The 24,616-nt window shown below is 54.8% G+C and overlaps 2 protein-coding genes across 4 annotated transcripts in view; one reads left to right on the top strand and one right to left on the bottom strand.

Moving 5' to 3' along the window:
* The window catches only part of lrig1 (leucine-rich repeats and immunoglobulin-like domains 1), a 29,849-nt gene extending 13,690 nt beyond the window's left edge, over positions 1-16,159 (top strand). The window contains exons 1-16 of one of the 2 annotated variants that reach the window (XM_072714978.1): positions 1,214-2,992; positions 3,607-3,744; positions 3,959-4,102; positions 4,591-4,734; positions 5,049-5,192; positions 5,859-6,002; positions 7,508-7,588; positions 8,934-9,005; positions 9,417-9,488; positions 9,999-10,162; positions 10,258-10,578; positions 11,870-12,151; positions 12,746-13,183; positions 13,968-14,099; positions 14,350-14,628; positions 14,714-16,159. In XM_072714978.1, coding sequence (XP_072571079.1) covers positions 2,907-2,992; positions 3,607-3,744; positions 3,959-4,102; positions 4,591-4,734; positions 5,049-5,192; positions 5,859-6,002; positions 7,508-7,588; positions 8,934-9,005; positions 9,417-9,488; positions 9,999-10,162; positions 10,258-10,578; positions 11,870-12,151; positions 12,746-13,183; positions 13,968-14,099; positions 14,350-14,628; positions 14,714-14,943 — 2,871 coding nt within the window. In that variant the 5' untranslated portion in view covers positions 1,214-2,906 and the 3' untranslated portion in view covers positions 14,944-16,159. Of the gene's footprint in view, positions 1-1,213; positions 2,993-3,606; positions 3,745-3,958; positions 4,103-4,590; positions 4,735-5,048; positions 5,193-5,858; positions 6,003-7,507; positions 7,589-8,933; positions 9,006-9,416; positions 9,489-9,998; positions 10,163-10,257; positions 10,579-11,869; positions 12,152-12,745; positions 13,184-13,967; positions 14,100-14,349; positions 14,629-14,713 lie in introns of those variants that run through there. The other variant, XM_072714977.1, reaches the window with a different exon arrangement.
* Positions 16,160-16,205: 46 nt separating this feature from the next.
* The window catches only part of slc25a26 (solute carrier family 25 member 26), a 30,782-nt gene continuing 22,371 nt past the window's right edge, over positions 16,206-24,616 (bottom strand). For both annotated transcript variants that reach the window (XM_023793959.2, XM_023793960.2), the window contains 5 exons: positions 23,689-23,733; positions 22,214-22,283; positions 18,661-18,725; positions 18,494-18,567; positions 16,206-16,854 (listed from right to left, as the gene is read on the bottom strand). In XM_023793959.2, coding sequence (XP_023649727.2) covers positions 16,758-16,854; positions 18,494-18,567; positions 18,661-18,725; positions 22,214-22,283; positions 23,689-23,733 — 351 coding nt within the window. In that variant the 3' untranslated portion in view covers positions 16,206-16,757. The remainder of the gene's footprint in view (positions 16,855-18,493; positions 18,568-18,660; positions 18,726-22,213; positions 22,284-23,688; positions 23,734-24,616) is intronic.

Below are 24,616 nucleotides of genomic sequence, written 5' to 3'. Positions count from 1 at the left end.
AGCCTGTGGGCCTGTCAGGACAGTCATGGTCTGTGCAGGCTGAGGTGACTGGTCAGCTTTGCAAGGTGAGCTGTGCGTAACAGATCACATGTCAGGGGTTGGAGCAGGGGTTTGACATGTATAGCAATGGTGAATCTAAAAGACTGACAGACTGTGTGTGCCATAAATAAGGTAAAAATGAAGTGTGTGTGTATACCGTGAATGTGAAGGATGGTTTATGCTGTATATGCGTATACCGTAAATAAGGTGAATATGAATGATGGTATAGACTGTGTGTGTGTATACCGTAAACAAGGTGAATGTGAAGGATGGTATAGGCTGTGTTGTGTGTATACCGTAAACAAGGTGAATGTGAAGGATGGTATAGGCTGTGTGTGTGTGTGTGTGTGTGTGTGTGTGTGTATATACCGTAAACAAGGTGAATGTGAAGGATGGTATAGGCTGTGTTGTGTGTATACCGTAAACAAGGTGAATGTGAAGGATGGTATAGGCTGTGTGTGTGTGTGTGTGTATACCGTAAATAAGGTGAATATGAAGGACAGTATAGCCTGAGTATATACCGTAAATAAGGTGAGTTTGAAGGTCTGTATAAGCTGTGCGTATATATCGTCAATAAGGCAAAGTTGAATATGAAGGACAATTTAAGACAGTATAGACTGAATATACTAAATAACAGATAGTATGCATACTAATTTGCAGTATTGTATATTCCTGTATGTGTACTTGCTACATCGGTGCTATGCACAGAGAGACGGCATTGCCTTTAAACGTGGGCTGACGCGTGAGAAAGCCGGTATAAATAAACTGGCCTAAATATCACTTCCCGACATTGGTCCCGGTGTATTGACACGCGCTGCTTTTTTAGGACTGGTTGGATGCCTGTTGCCACGGAGTGCGGAGGTCCCGCCTCGAGGCAGGAAGGTGCGGCTTCCCTGAAAAGACCACAGCTGGCCCTGTCAGTCAGGAGGGGGGGGGGGAGGGTTTGCTGGGTCAGGGTGACATCAGAAGCAGACACGGGGCCTACTGGTGGAATCTGTCCTGCTGGTGTTGCCTCACTGGCTGGTATGCAGTGGGATGGCAGCTGGACAGTGGCCCTGCCTCGGTCTGGCCTGGCCTGACCTCACCTGCCTGGTCCCACTGGCAGCAGAAGCTCTCCGACTGAACCATTAGCATTGTGCACGATGCAGTGGCAGCTGGTCAGGTGGGCCCACCACGGCCCGCCTGTGAAACAGCCCACATTTGTGCCAGCTTGTTACTCGGGGACACTCCTGTGGAAGTAACATGAGCAGGAGTGGCCCCCCATTCCCCAGTCCGACTGCGGGTCTTCTGATGTGGTGGTTGTGTGGTTTATCTGGCAGATGATCACACTGTCAATCAACTTGTCTGTTCATCTGGTCGCTGCATGGGAGGTGGGGGTTCAGGAGATTAATAAATTCCAGTGTGGGGAAGATGTTCTGTTTACCACACAGGTTTCCTCTGCATTTTGTCACCTGCAGCTTTCTTGCATTTTCAGCCATTAACATAGTCGTGGAAGGTTTGGCTAAAGCAGATTCACGTCCCCTTAATGGGTTGTGCTGTGTGGTTTAAGCGAGATGCTTAACCCAAGTTAAGTGCAGTAGCGGGTGAAGTTGAACTGGTTAAAGGCATCTGCTTTGGATACGTGTATCAGACGAGTTCGGGCAGTTGTGAGCAGACCCTGTTGGCCACACTGACAGTATGAAGTACTGTGACATGGTACAGTTTCCCAGGCTGGGCCGCAGCTGTTGTCCCCCGGCCCGACCCTGCAGTTCAGTGTGACGTCAGGACCCTGACTGTGTGCGGGAACAAACATTCTGTCGGGCTCAAGTTCCCGCAACCCCTGACGTCTGCGGTCAGGTTCCCCTTTTAAAATAAATCCACAAATAAAATAAAGCTGTTGACTCAGGTGGGCCTGGGCTGAGACCCCAGAATGCGCAACCAGAAATGGTGAGACAGATTAGCTGGTGATTCATTAGTGAAATATGGAGAGTCATGGGAGGCGGAGTCAGATGGCAGTGTGTGCCAGGCGAATGCTAATCAATACCTTATCATCCCCGCAACGTGATGAATACCCTTTTTTTTTACCTTATGGGAACCAGTATAAGGGAAAACTTTTCTAAAAAATCTGTGACTGCAATCAAAAAACTAAAAATACAACTTTTGTATTTTGTTTGGTTACTTATAGCTAGGGCTGGGTAGGGGTTAAGGTTGTCAGTTAGCATTAGCATTTTTTCCCATAGAAATGAATGAGCGGTCCCCACAAAGATATGATTACAGGTCTGTGTGTGTGCTTGCGTATGTGCGTGCATTCAGCTATATATTGTAGAAGCATTTATTTGGGCCTGGCCTGGCAGAGAAGCGACCCAGGAGTTACAGGTCGTTTGCATGGGGGGGTGAACGCTGGGTCATGTTGCTCTGAAGGGGCACTGGCTTTTCATCTTGGGCCATGTGACATCGACCTTCGGGACCTTTCGTGATGGAGCTACTCACGCCAGCGTGTGCCTTGCACAGAGGGGAATTCCACGGAGGGGAAGAGATCAGCTCCTTCCCATCGCGTCCTCAGTGGTGCATCATCAGTAACACCAAAATAACCGGCAGATGTGGGGATCACGGCCCTGTGTGAGCAGGAAGCGTAAATACAGGCGCGATATTTTTACTTTCCTCGCTTCCCATGGTCATGAGGACAGTTTGGCCTGGAATTGGAATTGAGATCCAGGTTCTTGAACAAAGCCATCGACACGACTCTGGAAAATGGGATGTGTCTGGAAAACTGGACTCGATCTGGAGGTCTCCCATCCAGTCCTGGGGACCCCATCTGTTGTTCTGACTCTGGCATGGTTTCCGCCATTCCCTGTCCCTGGAGCAGTTGATGCGGGATAACTGACTTGATGGAAAACAGCAGCAAAGACATTCTTTACACCGTGTGCCAGAAGGGCAGTGGCAGGAGATTGAGAGCCATGTTTGACAGTATGAAGTAGGTTGGCGTCCACGTTGACCTGGCATGCTTTTGCTGATGCTAGCCTGACTGATATGCACCTGAACAGAATAGATTCGTAATGGAAGTATATGCTAATTCTGCAAGCATTTGAGGCTAACATAAGATGGGTATTCTCACAGACTTGTTAGCAGATATTAGCACACAGTAAATCATGATGTACACCATCTGAACAGTAAATAAGTTTCTCTTCTTCTGTTTTTTCATCACTGTTGCTCTCCAAACCCGGCCACTCCTTTACCGAGCTGATTCTTCTGCCGCACTGCATAAAACGTGCAGATAATTTACCAGTGATAAGTCACAGCCCAGCTGCCCATACACAGTCGTGCAGTGCAGTGTGTGTCTCTGACTCGAGGCCAAGCCTGAGGCAGGCAGACCAATGGTCTCGAGTTATTGACTGTTTCTCTTCTCCACCACTCTCGATGTACGATAATACTGATCTTGGTGGTTTTATCCGTTCGTACTTCAGACCAGGAATCGTAATTTGGCCGTACCCAGGACTGCGGGTTCTACGTTCCAATAATCGGCGAAGGTCCGCGACAGACCACCTGTCTGCCTTTATTCAGTACCGGCTCTTGTTCACCTTCTCCAAGGAATCACAACAAAATCCAGAGCATCGACGGCCCCAGCCTGCAGAACCTCAGTGCCTTGGAGACACTGGACCTGAGCAACAACAAGGTTTCCGAGGTCCGCGCTCACTGCTTCCCAGCCGGCCTGCGGATCAGAGACCTGTAAGTGGCCCCTCCTGGATTCTCTGGCCTCCCATGGGGTCACCAAAGCCTTCCGCTTGCTTTCAGTAGCTGCCATGAATATTTGAACCCCACAAACATGGCTGTACCTATATCTTTAGATTTCAATGATGATGACGGTTGACACTCTAAGCTTTCTACCTCTTTAATACATTCAGGATCCCCCCCCCCCAGACTGACACTCTCTTCTACGCAGGTCCCTGGGCAGCAACAGGATCAGCTATGTGGAACCTGGTGCTTTCAGCCGCCTGTCGGGCAGTTTGCAGGTGCTGCGACTGAACAGGAACAGGATCACACAGCTTCCTGTCAAGGCCTTCCAGTTGCCCCAGCTGACGCAACTGTAAGTGTCACATCCCCCCCGAGTGCCTGCAGTCACACGGGGCTCCCAGAGCCAACAGGGGCCTCACCTTTGTAAACATCGGGGTTAGGGGACGTTTCCCAGGAGGTTGTTCTCTGAGCCCCCCCTCCCCCACACCCCCAAGTTCCCCTGGCACGTGTGGCCCTCAGCCTGTGCAGAAACGTACATGGTTCCTGTCAGCCATCCTGTGTGCGAATGGTCTGAACCGCTCAGCCCTGATGTCTATTTATAACTGTACCGTAAGGTCGTCCTTAACCAGCGGGTATTAAGAACTGGTTATACGTACCCTGGCCATTCAGTCCCCTGGCGTGACGCGTCGTCCCGTCAGGCGAAACACTAGCTACTGTTTCCCAGCCTGACAGGCCACCGAGAGAAGGGGGGTGCGTGTGACGGCATGTGTGATGGGTGGGTTGAGGGGGGCGCCTGCTGCTCTGTGTGTCTGTCTTGCTTAACACGTCTCTCTGGTGCAGGGACCTGAACCGGAACCGGCTGCGCCTGATCGAGGGCCTCACCTTCCAGGGGCTGGATGGCCTGGAGGTCCTCAGGTTGCAGAGGAACGTCATCGGCAAGCTGACGGACGGCGCCTTCTGGGGCTTGGCCCGAATCAGAGTGCTGTGAGTGATTGCCCGATTGCCCCATTGCCCGATTGCCCCATTCCACTGCTGCCTGAATCAGTGGCACTCCTGGGGCCTGTACTTCGAAGCGGGGTCACTGGCTTATCGGGGTAACTTGCTGGATAGGTAGTCTGGGCAAAATATCAGTCAACAAATATGAAGTCCATTTAAACTGTGGTACCTTAAATCCGACAAGTTACCCCGATAAGCCAGTAACCCCACTTCATAGTACAGGCCACTGGGCTGTGACCGGACTCTGATGGTGTACAGCATGCCGATTCCAGGTCCTAACTGTGAGAGCATGTGACCCCCAGTGACCTGCAAAACAACAGCCTGACGGAGGTGAACAGCGGCTCTCTGTACGGACTCTCTGCCCTCCTCCATCTCTTCCTCGACCACAACTCCATCTCGCAGATCAACCCTGATGGCTGGAAGTTCTGCCCTGGCCTCCGTGAGCTGTAAGTCAGGTCTTTCATTAACCCCCCCCCCCAACCCCCCCCAGCAGCACGGAACTGTGATTGGTTGTGTTGTGACTAGATGCTGGAGCCCAAACAGCCAGACAGTGGTTTTCGGCTGTCAGCGGTGGGGGCTCCCACATCTGCTGCTGGGCGGGGGTGCACTCCTCTTAAACGGGCGGGAGGCGGGACAGTCAGGAGTGTGCAGTGCCCTGGGGGCAGTGCCGGGGCCGCTTCTCTGCTCAGCGCACGCGGTGTGGGGGTGGGGGGGCACCTGTGACATGCTGCCCGAGGAAGCTCTGCTAGCCCCTCCCCCCACACAGACAGGACCCCTCCCTCAGCGAAGCCCCCATTATTACATTCTCGGTAAGATGATCTGGTAGCTGATTGGCAGAAGCGTGTTGCCCTTGGCTGCCCAAGCGCACTGAGCCGGGGGGGCCATCGCTGGGAAAGGGGGGGCATGGCCAAGGGCCATCTCTGGAGGGGGGGGGGGCATGGCCAGGGGCCACCCTTTGAATAGCCCCCCAGAATATGACCCTGAGCTTTATTAGGCTGAGCTTCAGGGGTGACTTACGGCGCACGCAGGCCGGGCCAGTGGCATGGGCTGAGGGAGCCGGACTGCCCCAAAGTGCCCCCCTGGGTCCTAATGCCTGCCTCTCCGTCTCGCAGGAGTCTGTCCCACAACAACCTGACACGGCTGGACGAGGGCAGCCTGGCCGTGCTGGGAGAGCTGCAAACCCTGCGACTGGGGCACAACTCCATCAGCCACATCGCTGAGGGCTCCTTTCGTGGGCTCCGGGCCCTGCGACTGCTGTGAGTCCCCAGCTCGCTCACCCGCCCACACCAGCAAAGATCAGTGCGGGAACTGGGAAGATGTCCTGGAAAGAGTGTCATTATCACCCACTTTTTTGTGTAGTTGTGTAGTCACTGGTTCCCACTGTACTTGAACGCATATGTGTTTCCTGTCCTGTAGAGTGAAAGGACTAAATGGACCTCTCCCGAGCTCCCAGACCACCCCCCCCCTCTCCCGAGCTCCCAGACCACCCCCCCTCTCCCGAGCTCCCAGACCCCCCCCCCCTTCTCCCGAGCTCCCAGACCACCCCCCCCTCTCCCGAGCTCCCAGACCCCCCCCCCCTTCTCCCGAGCTCCCAGACCACCCCCCACCTCTCCCGAGCTCCCAACCCCCCCCCCCCCCCCCCCCCCCAACGCCTGTTGTGTCGAGGCGGGGAGAGTCAGTCCTCACGCCTTTTTGGCCGCAGATCCAGCAAGAGAAAAGAATGAGGCCTTTGCTTGTGCTGTGAAGGTTTTCTCACAGCGGGGCGACACACTGAGCCTTATATGGACTGTCTCAGAGGGGGCGGGGCATATGGGGTGGGAGGGGCCAGCATCTGAGAGGCCCCTCTGTTTAACCTTCTCCCCCACCTTTATCCCAGTGCTCCTGGCTTTGTCCCTCGCCCCCTTGTCCTGGCCATCTCTCCCTCCGAGGGGCTCTGGCAAGGGTGGGGGGCGGCTGGCTCCAGCACCTGCTGAAAGGGAGCCCGGCAAGTTTTAATCGGGCCCCGCTGTTGGCTGGACCCGCGGGATCCTGTGGCTGGGCGCTAAACTGCCGAAATGGCAAGGCATTCAGATGGGGGAGGGGACTGATTAACAGGCCAGCAGCTATTCACGCCCAGCCGGCCGGCAGGAATAGGAAATTGGCAGGATCAGGCCTTCTGCCCAGAAATGGGGCAGGGATACAGAGACCGCGCCCCTTAGGGCTGCCCCGCAAAAGGTTCCAGAAAGACCGTGAGCTGCTGCATGCTTTGAGCCATGACGGTCGGATGGATGTTCGGTGGATGCGAAGCGCCTCTGGGCTTTAGCGCACTGCTAACACGCTAAGCTGACAGACCCCAAGCTCATTCAAACCCCCCTTGCTCTGTGCAGAAGACGCTTGCTTTGACCTGGTCCCAGGCTACTGAAACGCTCCCATAATTCAGCAGGGCCGGTGCCTTTGATTAAGGTTCAGAGCCTCTCTGTCACTCTGCTGTGTCCACACTGGTTTCCAGCATGTGAGTGGGAAGGCGAGAGCCTGGCCCACTCCGTTTGGTACACGGGCAGTGCTTGGGTGTTTGTGTGCGGTGTGAGCTCCTGCCTTCTCTCCTGTCTGGTAATCATGTGTGCTTAATGCACTGTGCTGGGAGGCCTCCTGTCAGAAGCTCGGGTTCGGGAACGAGGGAGGGGCCGTCTCTGCCCCGACCGATCTGCGTCTCGAAGTTTCCAGGAATGTATCCAAAGCCAGTGGGCGGCTGCTGAGTAGCTTCTCTCTTCTCTGCCGGCAGGGAGCTGGAGCACAATGACATCTCCGGCACAATAGAGGACACCAATGGGGCCTTCTCCGGCCTGGACAGCCTGACCAAGCTGTGAGTGTCCCGCCGTTCCCCGTTCTTCACGCCATTCTGCCCGCTGCCGGCCTGCCATTGTTCCTGCCCTCTGTCTCCCGGGGAGAGTTTGGGACGCTATTCAAAAGCATCTCGCTGAGTGCAGGGGGGGCTCACACTTGTGGGGTGCCTCTGCTTGGACAGGCTGAAAAGGCTTTCAGAGCTCCACCTTTGTTTCCATTGAGCTGTTCTCCATCCTAGGCAGGCGGTGTGCAGGTCTTGCTGTTATGAAAGGGCATATTTAAGATAAAGGCAATTCAGTAGTCTGCAGACCTCATGTTGGTGCATGGTATGGTTGGTATGGTGACTGTAACCTTGGTAACGATGCCTACGCCCTTGTTTTACCATGTGTGGCCTACCTGCGCTGTACTAGTGGGGGGTACTGGAGGGTAAGGGCAGGTGGAGGTGGGCCAGCTGGGGACTTCGGGTGAGGAGACCAGTGGCCCCTACTGGTGACCCGTGACTGATCCGCTTATTAGCTTGTCATATACCAGCTTATATCCTGATGGGGCGGCATGTGCAATCGGGGGCTGAGATCCAGAAGGGGGCGCTGTCTCAGAGTGCTAACCCTGCCCCAGTGGTCGGGGTGCAGCCGTGGGGGGCTTCGGTGTCCTGGCTGAAGCTGCCGTTTCCTGTCGCACATGCCTGCTGACTGACGGCTGGTGCTTAGGGCCGTTCTCGCCTGGTCGTTCGCCTCAATGACAAGCGGACACATCTGTGGGGGCATTGATGACATCACAGATTAGACCGTTGAACCCAGTGCAGAGCGGGGAGATGTTCTGCTGGAGGTGGGGTCAGCCCAGTCAGGATGAATGGAGGCATTTGTGTGGGGGGGGGGCAGGCTTGGCCCCATGATCCTCTCGGAGAGCCATGGGTGGTTTTTGGGAGCCTGACCTCCCCACCCCGAACACAGCCCTGAATCAGGGGCCTGTTCCCTGGCCTGCTGAGGGTCCCATTAGCGTGGTAGGGATTAGACCCCAAGAAGGCTTGTTCCCTGCTTGAAGCTGGACTTGACAAGGCCACTTTCGTTAAGTTAGAAGCCGTGCTGTTTCATGTGACCCGTGGCCCATGTGACCCGCGGCTCCTCCCTGTCGTCGCCGTTAAATTCTAATAAAGATAAAAGTGGGCTTTGAAGCCGGCGCGGGTCTCGGCTGCCTAATCTCCACACAGTTCGGATTTCCAATACCTCAGACCCCTTATCAGATTCAGACCAACTAATTGTGCTTCTTTCTCTGCTCTTGCCCCCCCCCAAACCTCTCCTCCCTCCCCCCCCCCCCTTCCTGCTCTCTCCCATATTTGCTCGGACCCAAATGTTTGGAAACCACAGGACTCTGTTTGGAAACAAGATCAAGTCGGTGGCTAAGAAGGCAGTGGCAGGCCTGGAGGTCCTGGAGCACCTGTGAGTATCCCAGCATGCCGCGCTTCCCAGCATGCCGCGCTTCCCAGCATGCCGCGCTTCCCAGCATGGCTCGCTTCCCAGCATGGCTCGCGGCTGCTCCAGGGGGCTGCTAGCAATTTAATAGCGTCTTTGTAAGATGAGAAGATGGCCGGTTTCTTGGACCAGCTGCTTTCCTCCTTTGCTAAACACGGCCTCTACAGTGACAACCCCCCCCCCCCCCCCCCCGGGTGCAGGGAACAGTGTTATTGACTGTATGGTCTGTATTTTTTCATAGAGGAATTGCACAATATATTAGGTGTTTTGCAGACCCTTCCTGTGTTTTTTGACACGTCTGAATATGTTATGTAGAGATTAATGGTGCAGTTTTTGTTAGTCTGATGGCTGAAAATGACAGTTTTGGTGTCTCCACAGCAACCTGGGCAGGAACGCCATCCGCTCCATCCAGCCGGAAGCCTTCGGCAAGATGAAGAGCCTCCGGGAATTGTGAGTCCTCTCTGTAGTTTCCCTGGCTGTGTGCGTGACCGGCGAGGCGATGTAGACCGTCGTAGAGCATGCCCACAGATGATTGGCCAGAAAGGGGGCAGTCGGTGTCCTGGGGGGGGGGGTTATCCTGCCAGCGGATGGCACTGGCTTCCTTGACACTGCAAGCCGCTGCATTTTGAACAGTTTAACATGTTGCTTCATAATAACTTAAGCTGTTTGTGGGGGGGGGGGGGGGGTAATTCCATGTCAAGTTATTCTCACCATCTGTGACTTCCTGTGGCGGGGGCAACAACCTCATAGGTTTACAGTTACTGGGGGGGAGGCGTGGTCGTTCTGCTGGGGGTGGGGCTGAGGGGGGGGCTGGGTACACGGTGCTCAGCACATAGGGGCACCCCAGCCTGCGGGCCCCAGCCAGTTCTCCCAGCCCAGATCCCAGCTGCCTGCGTCGGGCACGTCTGGTTCCTCCTCAAGGGGTTCCTCATGACTTTACTCTGCCTGCCACCCCCCCAGGCGGATCCAGAGCGACAGCTTCCTGTGTGACTGCCAGCTGCGCTGGTTCCCTGAGTGGCTGGCGGCGAGGGGCCTGCAGGCGGGGGTGGAGGCCGTCTGTGCCCACCCAGAGTCCCTGAAGGGCAAGAGCATCTTTGAAGTGCAGGCGGACAGCTTTGTGTGTGGTGAGTGTGGGGCCGGCGCCCTCTGACTTGGCGGGCGGACCCCAGCGAGTCTGGGGTGTACGGCTAGCGATAACGCCCCCCCGCCCCCCCCGCAGTGGACCTACCCAAGCCGCAGATCACGGTGCAGCCGGAGACCACGGTGGCGGTCCTCGGGAAGGACGTGCGGCTGACCTGCACGGCGGCCAGTAGCAGCAGCTCGCCCATGACCTTCGCTTGGCGCAAGGACCAGGAGTTCCTGCGCGAGGCCGACGTGGAGAACTTCGCGCATGTGCGGGCCCGCGACGGAGCCGTCATGGAGTACACCACCATCCTGCACCTGCGGGCCGTCACACTGGCACACGAGGGCCGCTACCAGTGCATCATCACCAACCACTTCGGCTCCTCCTACTCCAACAAGGCCCGGCTCACCGTCAACGGTGTGTAGCCTTCGGGAATGGGGAACATGTCGGGAATGGCTGTGCGGACTGGCAAAAGGGTCTCAGACCCGCAGTAAGAGTCTGTCTGCGTGTGTGTGTGTGTGTGGGGGGGGGTATGGGTCTGTTTGTGTGTCAGTGTGTGTGTATGTGGGTATCTGTGTGTCAGTATGTGTGTATGTGGGTATATGTGTGTCTCTGTGTGTGTATGTGGGTATCTGTGTGTCTCTGAGCGTGTATGTGGGTATCTGTGTGTCTCTGAGTGTGTATGTGGGTATCTGTGTGTCTCTGAGCGTGTATGTGGGTATCTGTGTGTGTGTATGTGGGTATCTGTGTGTCTCTGAGCGTGTATGTGGGTATCTGTGTGTCGCTGTGCGTGTATGTGGGTATCTGTGTGTCTCTGTGCGTGTATGTGGGTATCTGTGTGTCTCTGAGCATGTATGTGGGTATCTGTGTGTCTCTGAGTGTGTATGTGGGTATCTGTGTGTCTCTGTGTGTGTATGTGGGTATCTGTGTGTCTCTGAGTGTGTATGTGGGTATCTGTGTGTCTCTGTGTGTGTATGTGTGTGTATGTGGGTATCTGTGTGTCTCTGTGTGTGTATGTGGGTATCTGTGTGTCTCTGAGTGTGTATGTGGGTATCTGTGTGTCTCTGTGCGTGTATGTGGGTATCTGTGTGTCTCTGAGCGTGTATGTGGGTATCTGTGTGTCTCTGAGCATGTATGTGGGTATCTGTGTGTCTCTGAGTGTGTATGTGGGTATCTGTGTGTCTCTGTGTGTGTATGTGGGTATCTGTGTGTCTCTGAGTGTGTATGTGGGTATCTGTGTGTCTCTGTGTGTGTATGTGTGTGTATGTGGGTATCTGTGTGTCTCTGTGTGTGTATGTGGGTATCTGTGTGTCTCTGAGTGTGTATGTGGGTATCTGTGTGTCTCTGTGTGTGTGTGTGTGTGTGTGTCAGTTAGTGTGGTTTACACTTATTCCACATAACTCACATTTTTCCCAAAGAAGTATCTTTAAAGCTTGTGATTTATTGAGCTGTGTGAGGAGCGTATTTAAGCCTTTCCGGACTGCCCCAGGCTGCCTGCCTCTGCGGCCGGGTTGGGCCCGATCGCCCCCCCTGTGTGAAAAAGCTCTTTATTTGGTTGGAATTTGGAACAAATTGATTTGCCGGTGGAGCCTTTGCTGACATTACCGGCAAATGACACCCTGTCAGTCTGTCCGGCACGTGGGGGCGTGGGAGGGGGGGGACGTGGTGATCCCAGGCCCAGAGTGTGACGGTGTGTTCTCGGGCGCAGTGCTGCCGTCCTTCGTGAAGATGCCGCGGGACATCACCATCCGGATGGGGGCCACGGCTAGGCTGGAGTGCGCGGCGCGGGGCCACCCGGCTCCTGTCATCGCCTGGCAGAAGGACGGCGGCACCGACTTCCCGGCGGCACGCGAGCGGCGCATGCACGTCATGCCCGACGACGACGTCTTCTTCATCACCAGCGTGAAGGCGGAGGACATGGGCGTGTACAGCTGCACGGCTCAGAACACGGCAGGCGCTGCCTCCGCCAATGCCACACTCACCGTGCTGGGTAAGTGCCCCCCCCCCGTCCCGTGTGCGGTCATGGCCTGCTCTTTCATGTCTAGGGCCCTGCGGTGAAAGCTCACTGGGGTGGGGGCTTCGCAGGGGAGTGACTATTGTGGGTCTCGGCTTCCTGAACGAGGTCCATGCCTCGCAGCGAGCTCAGTCCTGGTTCAGCCCCCCCTATAAACCCCCCACCAAGCCGACCTTTGCCCTGGAGAGCCGGGAGGGCATTAATTTGATGTCTATACTAAGCCTCGCACTCAGCCTGTGAAGTCTTTTACTTCCAAGCAGTCTTATAGGGATTTTATTATTTATTGCAATTATTTGTTTGTTCCCTGGCTTGTAGAATGGCTGACTCTGGAATTCGTTCTGGGTGTAGATCCTCCATCCAGTGCCTTTTAGGTGTAGATCCTCCATCCAGTGCCTTTTAGGGTTTTTGCTCGTGCTTCTCGCACTACAGTGGTCTGGCGCTGAACCTTATCGCAGGGTTTGACACAATCTGTACTCACCCTGTTGTTAGGGTCCCTCTCCCCAGTAGCATCTGTCTAGAGTTAACCGAGAGGGGGGGGTGCGTTCTGAGCCCCTGCGTGTTTGCGTGCAGAGACCCCTCACCTGGCTCAGGAGCTGGAGGACCGCAGTGCTGTGGTTGGGGAGACAGTGGCACTGCAGTGCAAGGCACTGGGCAGCCCTCCGCCGAAGGTCACCTGGCTGAAGGGGGAGGAGCTTCTGCGGGTCACCGACCGTCACCATTTCACGCCTGGCAACCAACTACTGGTGATCCGCGGCGTGGTGCCAGAGGACGCCGGCCGCTACACCTGCGTCATGTCCAACGCGCTGGGCACCGAGCGTGCCCACAGCCAGCTCACCGTGCTCCACTCAGCCGCCTGCGGCGTCCACCCCAGCCGTCCCGACAGTGCCGTCGCCGTGGGCATCATCGTGATCGCCGTGGTGACCAGCATCGTCGTTACCTCACTTGTGTGGGTCTGCATCATCTACCAGACGCGGAAGAAGAGCGAGGAGTGCAGTGTGACCAACACAGGTGGGGGCTGGGGGCTGACATGCGCGATCCAATCATGCAGTCACAATACTCAGAGTCCACTATACTCATAGCAGGGATATTGATCAATATGGCACATAATGCTTAGTCACAATACTCAGAATCCACTCTTAGTTAGGCAGTAATGTAATCACGTATACGCAGAATGAAGACAGACTGACTCACCTAGTGTGGGGGGGTGTGCGTGCATGTACATGATTTTACACTCGGGTGTCCTGCTCGGTAACATAACCAGTACTGCTGTAGAATAGTCCTGATGTCAGACAGTAATTTGAGGTGTAAGAGCCGTATTTGACTTGGCAGTATTTCTGATTTGGCTGCAGCTGTGTCACAGCCTCCCTGTAGCCACCCGCCTGACTGGGGGCATGTTGAGTGCAGACTGCCTACCTGCTCCTGACTGGGGGCACGTTGAGTGCAGACTGCCTACCTGCTCCTGACTGGGGGCACGTTGAGTGCAGACTGCCTACCTGCTCCTGACTGGGGGCACGTTGAGTGCAGACTGCCTACCTGCTCCTGACTGGGGGCACGTTGAGTGCAGACTGCCTACCTGCTCCTGACTGGGGGCACGTTGACTGCAGACTGCCTACCTGCTCCTGACTGGGGGCACGTTGACTGCAGACTGCCTGCGAGTGGTACAGACGGAGGCTCTTAGTGTTGAGCTGGGACACAATACTGTCCCACTGAAGCACAAACCCAGGCTGGAACGGTGAAGAGGCTCTGGATGTCGGGCGTCTGACAGTCTCTGGTCCTCCTCCTCCTCACACAGATGAGACTGTTGTGCCCCCAGACGTCCCCAGCTACTTGTCCTCGCAGGGCACCCTGTCCGACCGGCAGGACGTCTGCATCCGTGTGGAGCCTGGAAGCGGCCCCCAGCCCAACGGGCACCTTGATGGCCCTGGTGAGGAACCCTAACCGCACCCCCTTTTCCCAGCTTGTGGGGAGGTTCCCCAAAATCTGCTTTAGAACTGAGGAAACTGGTTATTTGACTCTTTAACTCAATCTGGCAGTTGAGTAATTTTGTCATCAAGCCTCTTGAATGGAACTCTTCCTGTCTCTAGCTAGCGATCTTCATCGTTTTTTTTGGGGGGGGGGCGACAGTTTTTCTTCACACCGACAGCAGCCATTTCGTTTCCCTTCGACTTCCTCAGCTTTTACTAGCCCCGTCGTCTGCCCAGAGTTCCTAGAAAACATCAACAGTTACTCCCAAGACCCGAGCTACATGCCTGAAGGCCAGAGAGCCGTGGATATGGGGTATCTGCAGGACCAGCACGGCCGGGGGTGCGGGCAGCCCAGGCGGGGAGATGCTGGGCCCCTGTTAGGCCAGCACTGTAATGGAGAACCGGGAGGCAGCAGGGAACTTCACACTTCGGTGTTTCCTAGCAACCACGACAGAATGACATCAATCAGCCAATACTGTGACAGAAAAGGTTTGTGTTAAGATGCTATTTCCTGGCTGCTGAGGTGTCTAGTTTACCCCTGACAGGCTTGAACCCTTTATTTTCTGTCTTCCAGGCCATCCTGTGAATGGGGTGACGGCCTCACTGCCCCTGACCACTGTCTGCACCACACCTATTGAGGAGTCCTTTCATAAACCGGTCATGCTAGGGCCAGATGCCCCAAGTTCTCCGGATCCCGGGGGCGAGTCGGACCTGAGACAGGCCCTGATATCCAACGGACGCCCGGTGCGGTCGTGCGACTCCCCCGGCGACGAGAGCGCCCCCCTCAGACGTGCCATGGACTGAGCATGTGGACACGGGGGCACCTTGTCGTCCCCCCCCCCCCCCTTTTGCACTGAGAACTGCTACCTCGACTTCGAAGTGCCCCCTGGTGGCCTGGCGAGGGCACGGCTGAAGCTTGAGGCCCGAGCTTGTGTGGGCCGCGTCCCGCTTGAGCGTTCCTGCTGTACATACTTACCGAGATCTTCCCATGGGAGGCGCCGTTTCCAGATGGAGATGACCTGCATTTGAAGCATGCGAATGTGGCCGGTGGCGTACAGCGGGGGGCGCAGTGGATCAGATGTGCCTGTACATATGATTTTTCATATATGTAACTTTTACAGAGAGTATTTGAGTCTATTCAGTGCATGTGAAAGAACGGAGTGGTGATAGTTTTTTTTAAACGGCTCTTTTTTTGGTTTATCGAGTGTCTCAACTGTGGTGCCTTATTGCATGAACAAAAACCGTGAAGCCCCCCCCCCCACCCCAGCACCCCTGCTCCCTCACCCAGCTCTTATTTGCACTTGATAGCACTCAGCCTGGCCTGACGTCCCAGCTGCCATTCTCAGCTTTGTGTATGAAGGACGGACTCAGCTGATACTTATACCCAGAAGACGTGGTGAGGTGGGATCGTCCAATAGCGACGCTGCGTGTCTCAAGCACTTTTGTACTAAGGATAAAAAACTAAAAACATAAAAAAGCAAAGGTTTAAATACTGCAAGGGTACTGTACTGGGAGTGTATTTTAGACCGTGCTGGTGTGGGAATAACCTGCTTCTTTCGATGCCATGACATAATATTGGAGGATCTTTCACCTCGGGGTGGGGGCCGGCTACCCGTGGTTCGGGCCCCCGGACGGCGTGTGTGGCGCCCCCTGCAGGGCAAGAGAGACGCTGATTCAGAACCCTAAAGGAAACAGACTGATGAAGTGCCATTCCGGAACTTGCCGGAAGTAGGTGCTAGTGCCACTTTTTGTGTTGGGGGGGGGGGGGGCTATTCGTGAGGCACATTCCCTTCAGTGATAGGGGAGTGCAGACGTGCCCGCCTGAGCCGCTCAAAGCCCCCCCCCACCCAGCCTGGACACCAGCATGAGCTTGGGAAGGTCCTCTTCAGGTGAAGGGATCAGGTGACCATCTGGTTCTCTATCGGTACAAATCTATTTATTTATGTGAACTTTGAAAGCTGTTGTACCGTGACAATGTTCAAAAGATACTGTGTCCATTAAAGTCACATTTATTACTCGAGATTCCAGCTGCTCATTTGACAGAGACCATCATATAGGGGAGAATCTGATATCACCAACTTTTTATTTTGACAAACTCTAAATATTACAGAAATAATCAAAAAGCTGTTACTTCATTCACATTGTCCACGTGAAACATGTCTGCGCTAACGATCTTCGTACTAACCAGCCCGTCGCTTCAGTCACATTCCTGGCTTTTAATACGTGTCCAGTCTGTGATTTCCTAAGACTGGGGGGTCGACGGAGAGCCCCCTCTCTTCAGGTGAGACTCAAAAACCACTAGAGCTGCTCATTAGCCTTTGGAAGAACGAAGATGCCGATGAAGGGGATGAGCATTCAGACCATCAAAAGGAACATGTCTGTATTAGACCTGGGCCTGAATGATTCAGACAGCAGTTATGGCTTCAGTCTGGAAAACAGACTCAACTCCAGTGATTTTACAACCAGGACAGTTAAACTCAATCTGCAGCCAGCTGTGAACCAAGAATGCAGGTCTTTGGGTAACGTGATCTCCGTCGCTCCTCTGCAGTCACCTCGCGTCTTGCGTCAGCACTTCGGGGTTCGTCGCTGTTTCGGGGGGGGGGGGGGGTGGCTCCTGCCTAAAGCAGCATGCTGCGGACTTTATCGTATGCCCCCAGGAATATGAACCCCCCGATGCTGATGAAGGCCATCCGGGGGAGGCTGCCAGCAAACAGGCTGGGGAGAGGCAGGGAAGGTGCAGAAGATAGGGTTACTCTTATCTACAGGCGCTAATGGTGGAGGGCCGGGGGCCCCTTCGGAGACGGGAAGGCTGGCGGGAAGCAGCGCTGGGCAGAGCCACCGATCCGGAGCGGCTTCCAGCTGGCCGCACAGGCAAAGCAAGCGAACACAAAGGTATGAATAACCCATGGTGTCAGAAAAGGAGCAGGGAAAAGCGCCGGCCTTCGTACGTGGAAAACAATGTACTTGGAAAGCTGTCACCCTGCTTCCCGTAAGCGTTCAGGTTTCTATTCTGAGCGCTTCAGTGAGACCCCTTCTGTGAGAGGTCAGCTCTCTGGGCCAGCGGAACATGGCCCGGGGGCTGTTGATGTTGGAGGGCTTAGGGGGGCGGGTGCAGCCGGCCGACCGTGCGCTCCGCTGCCCCGAGCCAAATTCCGCGCAGCTGTTTTCGATATTAATCCCGGTGCGCGGGACCGGCAGGCATGACGAAGAGCCAGATGACAGCCGCACACCCCCGCAAGTGGCCCCCCTCGCAGGAGCGCTGCGAGCTTGCCAGCCCCCATGGTTCATGTCACCGCACTTCACAGGCCCCCGCCTCCCTGTGTCAGGTGGCTTTTTTCATGTTTTTCTTTTTTTTTTTTCGGCTCTCCATATAGAACAGGGTCATGAAGGGCTGACCGCTAATGCATCAATTTTGTCAACTGCGGCTCTCTACAAGGTGCCAAGCATGCCGGGGATCTGCGGCATGCGGCTGCACCACAGACACTGCCTGCATGGTGCAGTGTGGTCGCAGCAAGGCCACGCCCCCCTCCCACAACCAACAGCCCAAGGTGCACCTGTCTGCAGACAGCAAGCCACCCTTCTGACTCATGGTAATATCACCACCACTGTGGGGAGGCCTTATGGAGGGGCTTGCTGCAGGTACAACTAAGCAAGGGGCTACTGCCATGTGGGTGGGGCTTACAGGAGGTGGGGCTTAGACAGGGGCACATGGGGGGGGGGGGGGTGGACAGATGGAAGCACTTGATGAATTCACTGGACTGTAATTGGGCCTAATACCACAATTACAGCTTTAAAGCAGAGGGAAATTTCCACAAGTGGCCGGGCTGGGCCATGAGCCATAGCCCCGCCCTCTGTGACTCCCCCCACCATCAGCTGAGAAAGGAGGATAAACAGAGGCCTTCAAAGCAAATGCAGTGGCTGACACTGGAAGAATCCAGAGCCTCTATGGCTGCCTGGTCTGACTCCCATCATGAAGCAGCAGCAGCTGAACCTGCAGGCATTAAAGCTGCGAGAAGAGCAGTGCTCAGGTCATCAAGTATCAAGTGTGACGACAGATGGACTGGACGTCTGGGTCCCATCAGTTCATGTGCATTGTATAATTCACACTTCCTTCATGCCGGAGTTTCTATAAGCGCACAATGCGCAGAGACACACTGAGTTGCAATCAAAATGCGCCTGGCGGTCAGGAGGACCTGAATGTAGGGGTGGGAGGGGGGGGCGTGCAGTAAGTACAAGCAGCTGCTTGCATGCTGCCTTCCTGCCAGCTGATCCGGGTCTCCTGGAGAGTGACCAGACCGGGTCATGGCGCGGCTAATGGCGGACGCTGCGGCCGATTGGACGCCCTCACACTCACCCAAGGAGCCCCTGTCTCTTCCAGACCTCGTACAGGACCCGGGGGATGTTTCCACTCGCTGTGCTCGTCCCGGCCTGCGTGGGCCAAGGGGGGAGGGATCAGAGAGTGGGGGGGTGATGGATGGGCCCCTCCCTCGCTGGCAGTCGGCATCCCCACGTGGGTCTTACCTTGGCCAGCATTATTCTGGTCTTCGCTACGTCGAGTGGCGTCGTGACGAACGCAGCCACCCCCCCTGCAGCAACACGGCGACACACACAGTCATGCGTCATGGGCAGGAAAACACCAGAATGAAGAGGCTGCACATGGCTGAAAGCTCAGCCGTAAAGACTGTAAAGTGGTGCAAAAGACCCATGCCATCTCACAAGCAAACATATATTAAAACCTCATGCTTTTTTTGGTTCACTCCTGCAGCTCAGCCCGCCTTCCCAAAAATCATCCCAGCTGTGTCACGAGAAGGGGGGGGGGGGTGCTCAAACAGTCCAGGCCCCTCCCCCGATCCAGAATTGATGTGTTCTGGTCCAGACAAGCTGGAACAACAGTCCTGTGTTCAGTCCAAGTTGGACACAGGGTCTGAGGCAGGGGCCAAGGACCTGTTCCTGAGCCGGGAAAACAGGGGCCAAGCAGCCCCCACCTCCTGACACCCTGGGCGTGATGTCAGCTACCCCCACCCCTTGGTAACAGCGTCCAATGAACACTGACTTGCAGGACGAGGAGAAACGCCAGACAGAAAAAATAATCAGAGCGCTCCCACACATATGTGGCAGATCACATTTCGGGGCTTCCTGACTCACCTGGTCCCTGTGTGCTGTCAGTGTATGAGGTAGGATAAATAAGCACCGCCCACAAATGAGGGGGGCGGGGCTCCAGGTTGCTATGGAGACCACATGCAGCACCACATGGCATTCCGTCTGTCCAGCGCCTGCGGCTTCCAGTTCAGAGCGAGCAGATGAGGGCCGCTGCGTGTGTGTTTGCCGAGGACGGCAGGTTGGCTACGTGCCCCTGAGCTGTAACACCCCACAGCTGAATCACCTCTGACGTTGGTACCTCACTGGCATGTAAACGGGCCTCTCTCTCTCTTTATAGTCCAAGATCCAGCTATCGATATCTCCAGAGCTGTTAAATGAGGTTTGTAAAAATCAATCGGTACGTTTACATGCACCGCTGTTGATTTTCCCATGCAGGCTACGGTTATAGCACGACTACGGCATTTAATCGGACTACTGTCCCTGTCCCAGTATACATGCATGGGAAGGGAATCGATTTATTGAACAAAGTATGTCTGACTCCGCAACAATAAGGGGTGATATGGCTCCTTTCAGCTTGTTAGTATTGGGTGTTTCCCAGTCGACCGTTTACGTCATAGACATAAAAAATATATACAATTATTAATAATGGATGCGTTAACAAATGAAGTGACACAAGCTTTAATTACAATCTGGTCAGAAGAACAGATACAACAAGATGAAGATAGCATAGGAAATAAAGTATTTTGTATAATATACTATGACAGCACGGAATTGGAAATATTTCAAATATTGCGATTGTTGTAATAAAAATTGGGGAATTCAGGAAATTCCGGAAGGCCCACATGCAGAACTCAGTACCGGAAGGTGGACCACAGTTCTGCATACAAAGGTCGGCTTCAGTGGACCTGCAGCAGCAGACCTGTAAGTTTACATAACTGCAAGCTGCCTGTAAACCCTGCAGACTAGTTTGTACAAGAAATTAGTCCATGACAGGTTACTGGTGATATGATGGTTAAATCACCTAACAAAAATTTTTTAAATGTCGGCTGGTGTTTTGATTGCCTCGGAGAACACATGCAGCGCTCATGCAAAAACAGCGGAGGTAAACTTTAAGCTGATTTTAAACACATACTAGATAATCTTGAAAAGAAATAATAATTAAAATTGCAAAGCTAGGTAAGTTTTTCCCTATAGAGAGAGAGTGAAGTAGTGCTCGCTGATTACAGCGCGTTGCCGCATGCACCACCCGACGAAACACCTCAGGGATGAGAAGCCCAGTGCAGCCATGCAGTGCAGCCATGCAGTGCAGCCATGCAGTGCAGCCATGCAGTGCAGCCATGCAGTGCAGCCAGGCAGTGCAGCCAGGCAGTGCAGCCAGGCAGTGCAGCCAGGCAGTGCAGCCAGGCAGTGCAGCCAGGCAGTGCAGCCAGGCAGTGATACCTCAGCACCACACGAGTCCGAACAGAACAGTGTGAGTTTTTTTTCAGTGGCTGAAGTGCCAATCCTTTTTCCCTATGCCAAAATAAAAATGTTTTAGCGAGAAACTCCCTGTGCTATACTATTTGTACAAAATTGAGGTAAGAAAAGGCCTGATCTTAATCTAGCTGACTAGCAATATAAGAATTGGATGTGCATAACATTTTGACTTCAGTACAAAATACCCCGTTTCGCATTGTGATGTCATTTGGCGCCAGTACCGGTGTTCACACCAGTGGAAAACCAACACCTTGAAGTTCCGTAGTTTTGGTACCTCGTGTGGTGGAAAAGCACCTTTTAGTTGAGCGGTGATTGGGCAGGTTTACAGTGCTGTACATTTCGTATGGCTCCTGCTATGCTCCAAGCTTCTTCTGTTACTTCCAGGTTAATAAATCAATTTGATTGTCTTAGTGGGCCCCTGCCGTGTAAACGTACTGAATATAAGTACGCGGGGTAAGGGCCCCTGCCGTGTAAACGTACTGAATATGAGTACGCAGGGTAAGGGCCCCCGCTGTGTAAACGTACTGAATATGAGTACGTGGGGTAAGGGCCCCCGCTGTGTAAACGTACTGAATATGAGTACTGAATATGAGTACGCGGGGTAAGGGCCCCCGCCGTGTAAACGTACTGAATATGAGTACTGAATATGAGTACGCGGGGTAAGGGCCCCCGCCGTGTAAACGTACTGAATATGAGTACTGAATATGAGTACGCGGGGTAAGGGCCCCCGCCGTGTAAACGTACTGAATATGAGTACTGAATACGAGTACGCGGGGTAAGGGCCCCCGCCGTGTAAACGTACTGAATATGAGTACGCGGGGTAAGGGCCCCCGCCGTGTAAACGTACTGAATATGAGTACTGAATATGAGTACGCGGGGTAAGGGCCCCCGCCATGTAAACGTACTGAATATGAGTATTAAATACGAGTACGTGGGGTAAGGGCCCCCGCCGTGTAAATGTACTGAATATGAGTACTGAATATGAGTACGCGGGGTAAGGGCCCCCACCATGTAAACGTACTGAATATGAGTATGTGGAGTAAGGGCCCCCGCCTTGAACATTGTGTCCACCGTCTTGCTCGGTTTCCAGATCCACCACGCAGACGGTCCTCGGGGGCCTGTATCCGCCCCCCCCACCCCCGCTGTGATTCTGGACCTCTCGTCCGGGCTGTCACGCAGACCCAAAGTTATGACCGCTGTGCTGAAGCAGCCCCAAGCCCCAGAGCATTGTTGGTCAGACAGCTGCGAGGCCCTGTCCCACAGACCGCCCAGTGAAAATGCAGGATGAATAAATACACACGCAGTTAGTTTATAGAGGAGTGCCTCTCCTTGTCTGGGCCTTTTGTTACACACAAGAAAACCTGTGGAAACTGAAGCGACCTGTGAGGAATTCTGCAGGAATGTAGATCCTGTAAACTGCAGACTCCTGGCCTTTCTCTTCCCCCGCGCCCCCTCCCCCCCCGCCCCCATTTCCAGAGCAGCGTATAATCCCCCGCACCTGCAAACGCTCCACATACTGCAGCTTGCCAAGAATACAGCGTGTGACCCTGCCTCCGTGACCAAAGGCTCTGTGGAGGGAGAGAGAGAGAGGGGGGGGGGGTTATTAAGCTCATGTAAAGGCATCGCAGGGCCCGCTGGGCTAGTCCGAGATGGGAACAGGGCGACGCGGCTATTTTTGAATCTGAACTGAACTTTTCCATTTTTTTTTCTTTTTTTTTTTATTTCCCCTGGTAGCTTCTTGTGGGGGTAGAGATGCCAGCTCACGGGGAAACTGCTAGAATGTTCACTCAAATGACCATTTGTGTTGGGGGGGAAATTCAGCCAGTCCATTCAGCATGCACTGGGAGGGGCAGCGGGGGGCTGACGAGGCATGGCTGCCGAAGGGCCACATATTCATGCACCTCAGCAAGGGGAGCAGATTACATGCGTGTGGCAGGCCGGCTCACAAGGCCTATCTCAGCGGAGGCCTGTCCCGGTCTGGGCCGGCTGCAATAACACTAACACACAGCTTCAAAATCAATTTAAAGTCATTTACTCCATCTCTCAAAGGCGAGTGTGAGCACGCTAGTCTTGGACCTGGCATGGACTGGGCGCAGCCGGCACCCGCCCAGGGCTGGGGGGGGGGGGGGGCAGTCATGTACGGTGGCAGTCTGCAGGCCGAAAGGCAGTAGCTGTGTGACGGCTATGGGCACGCTCTCCCCTGGCAAATAACGGGCCAGCCTCGCACGGGACAGGGCGTGCCCACACACACCTGGCAGGGGCGGCTCCAAAATCACCTTCCCACCAACAAAACTTTCAGAAATGCCAAACAAACATCGATCCCCCAGAGTGACTGGCAGATTTTGGGAATAAACACTCATTCAGCGGGCAGAGCCCCTCAGCCCTGCCCAGCTTAGCTGAAAAGTCAGGGGCCTCGAGTCTCCACACCCTTTACCAGAGAATCGAGCTGTGATGAGAGCGTGGGGTGCGGGGGGCTCTCTGTGCTGGGCATGGGGGGGCTCTCTGTGCTGGGCGCGGGAACCAGAAGAGGCCAGCTCACAAAACAGCCTTTGAAAGAGGCTGCTTCCACTGTGAAGGACACTTCTGGTCTCGGTGAGAGAGCGGCCTGTGTCTGCCACAGCTGCGAGACCCATTGTCCCCCCCCATCGCCGGGGGGGGGGGGGCTGGCCGCCCGGCCTCCTGTCTGATGGGATTTTCTGCTCTCGGCGGAGAGACATGATGTCATTCTCACACACGCTGCATTAAATTCACTTTTATGTAGCGAGAGAGAACAATGGGGATGGGGGTGGGGGGGGCAGATGTCAGCATTAGTCACGGAGGTGGTGACCATTAAGAACCAGAGTCTACAATTCCGTTATTTGATTGAATGTCGTGATGCAGACGGGCACGGGCGTAAACCCCAGACGGGGGCTCGGGGTGCTGCCGTGTTTCACTACAGGTCTGACAAACACAGGCAACAGAAGCTCCACGTACCTTGAGGTACTCCCAGAGAGGAAACTGCACCAGGGAGAAGGGGATCTGCAACAGAAGAAGGGAACATTGTTGTCCATTTCCCAGTATCCGGGGTCCACAGCTTTGCATCTTCTGTAACCCTACATTTGACATGTACCGTCATATACACAAGAAATAAGATTCTCATGAGATACTCATAAGATAAACGGGGTGGAGGATTCCGGTTTTTTGCTTGCCCTTTGGTTGGGCATAGTGTCACTGACAAACAAGGTCAAAGGCAGGGTAAAACCTAAACAAGATCACTCCCAAATACGGCCATGTGGGGCTACCGCCGGAATCCCCCAGAGCCGATGCCCAATGACTAATTGATGAGAAGAGGCCTGTGGTTCGGGTCCGGGGACAAGGGCAACGTGACGGACACCTGCCACTGGGGACACACTGTCCTCAGACAGGAAGTGACACGGAGCGGAAATCGATGTCACTCCCGTTCGGGGAGTCTGAATGCCGGTGACCCAGCTGCACTTTGGCCAGACAAAGACCCTTTTCTTACCATCCACAAAAAAGAAAAGTCACTGGAGGCCAGCAAGAACCCCCCCCCCCCCCCCCCAATCCCGGCCAGTGGTGTGAGCACCCAACACCCTGCATTGTTCCCCCGTCACCTGGCAGAGGCCCTGGGGAGGCGGGGCATCCCGGGGAGGCGGGGCATCCCAGGTAGTGACGGCCCCTGCACAGGCCTGAGTCACGGTGACGCACAGCAGGGCTCAAGTCTGACCTATTTTCCTCTTTCAGTTTTCAAGAATTCCTCATGACATCAGCATGGGGGCGACCAAACTGGAACTGCACCTTGAGAGCACAGGGTGAATCCATATGACCACGCCCTGGCACAGTCGCGCCGACAGGCCGCGCCCTGGCACAGTCGCGCCGACAGGCCGCTCCCTGGCACAGTCGC

Source organism: Paramormyrops kingsleyae, chromosome 8 (genome assembly GCF_048594095.1).
Source record: "Paramormyrops kingsleyae isolate MSU_618 chromosome 8, PKINGS_0.4, whole genome shotgun sequence".
NCBI lineage: Eukaryota > Metazoa > Chordata > Actinopteri > Osteoglossiformes > Mormyridae > Paramormyrops > Paramormyrops kingsleyae.
Note: the sequence above shows the minus strand (reverse complement) of the source record. Positions and strands in the feature narration are given on the sequence as shown.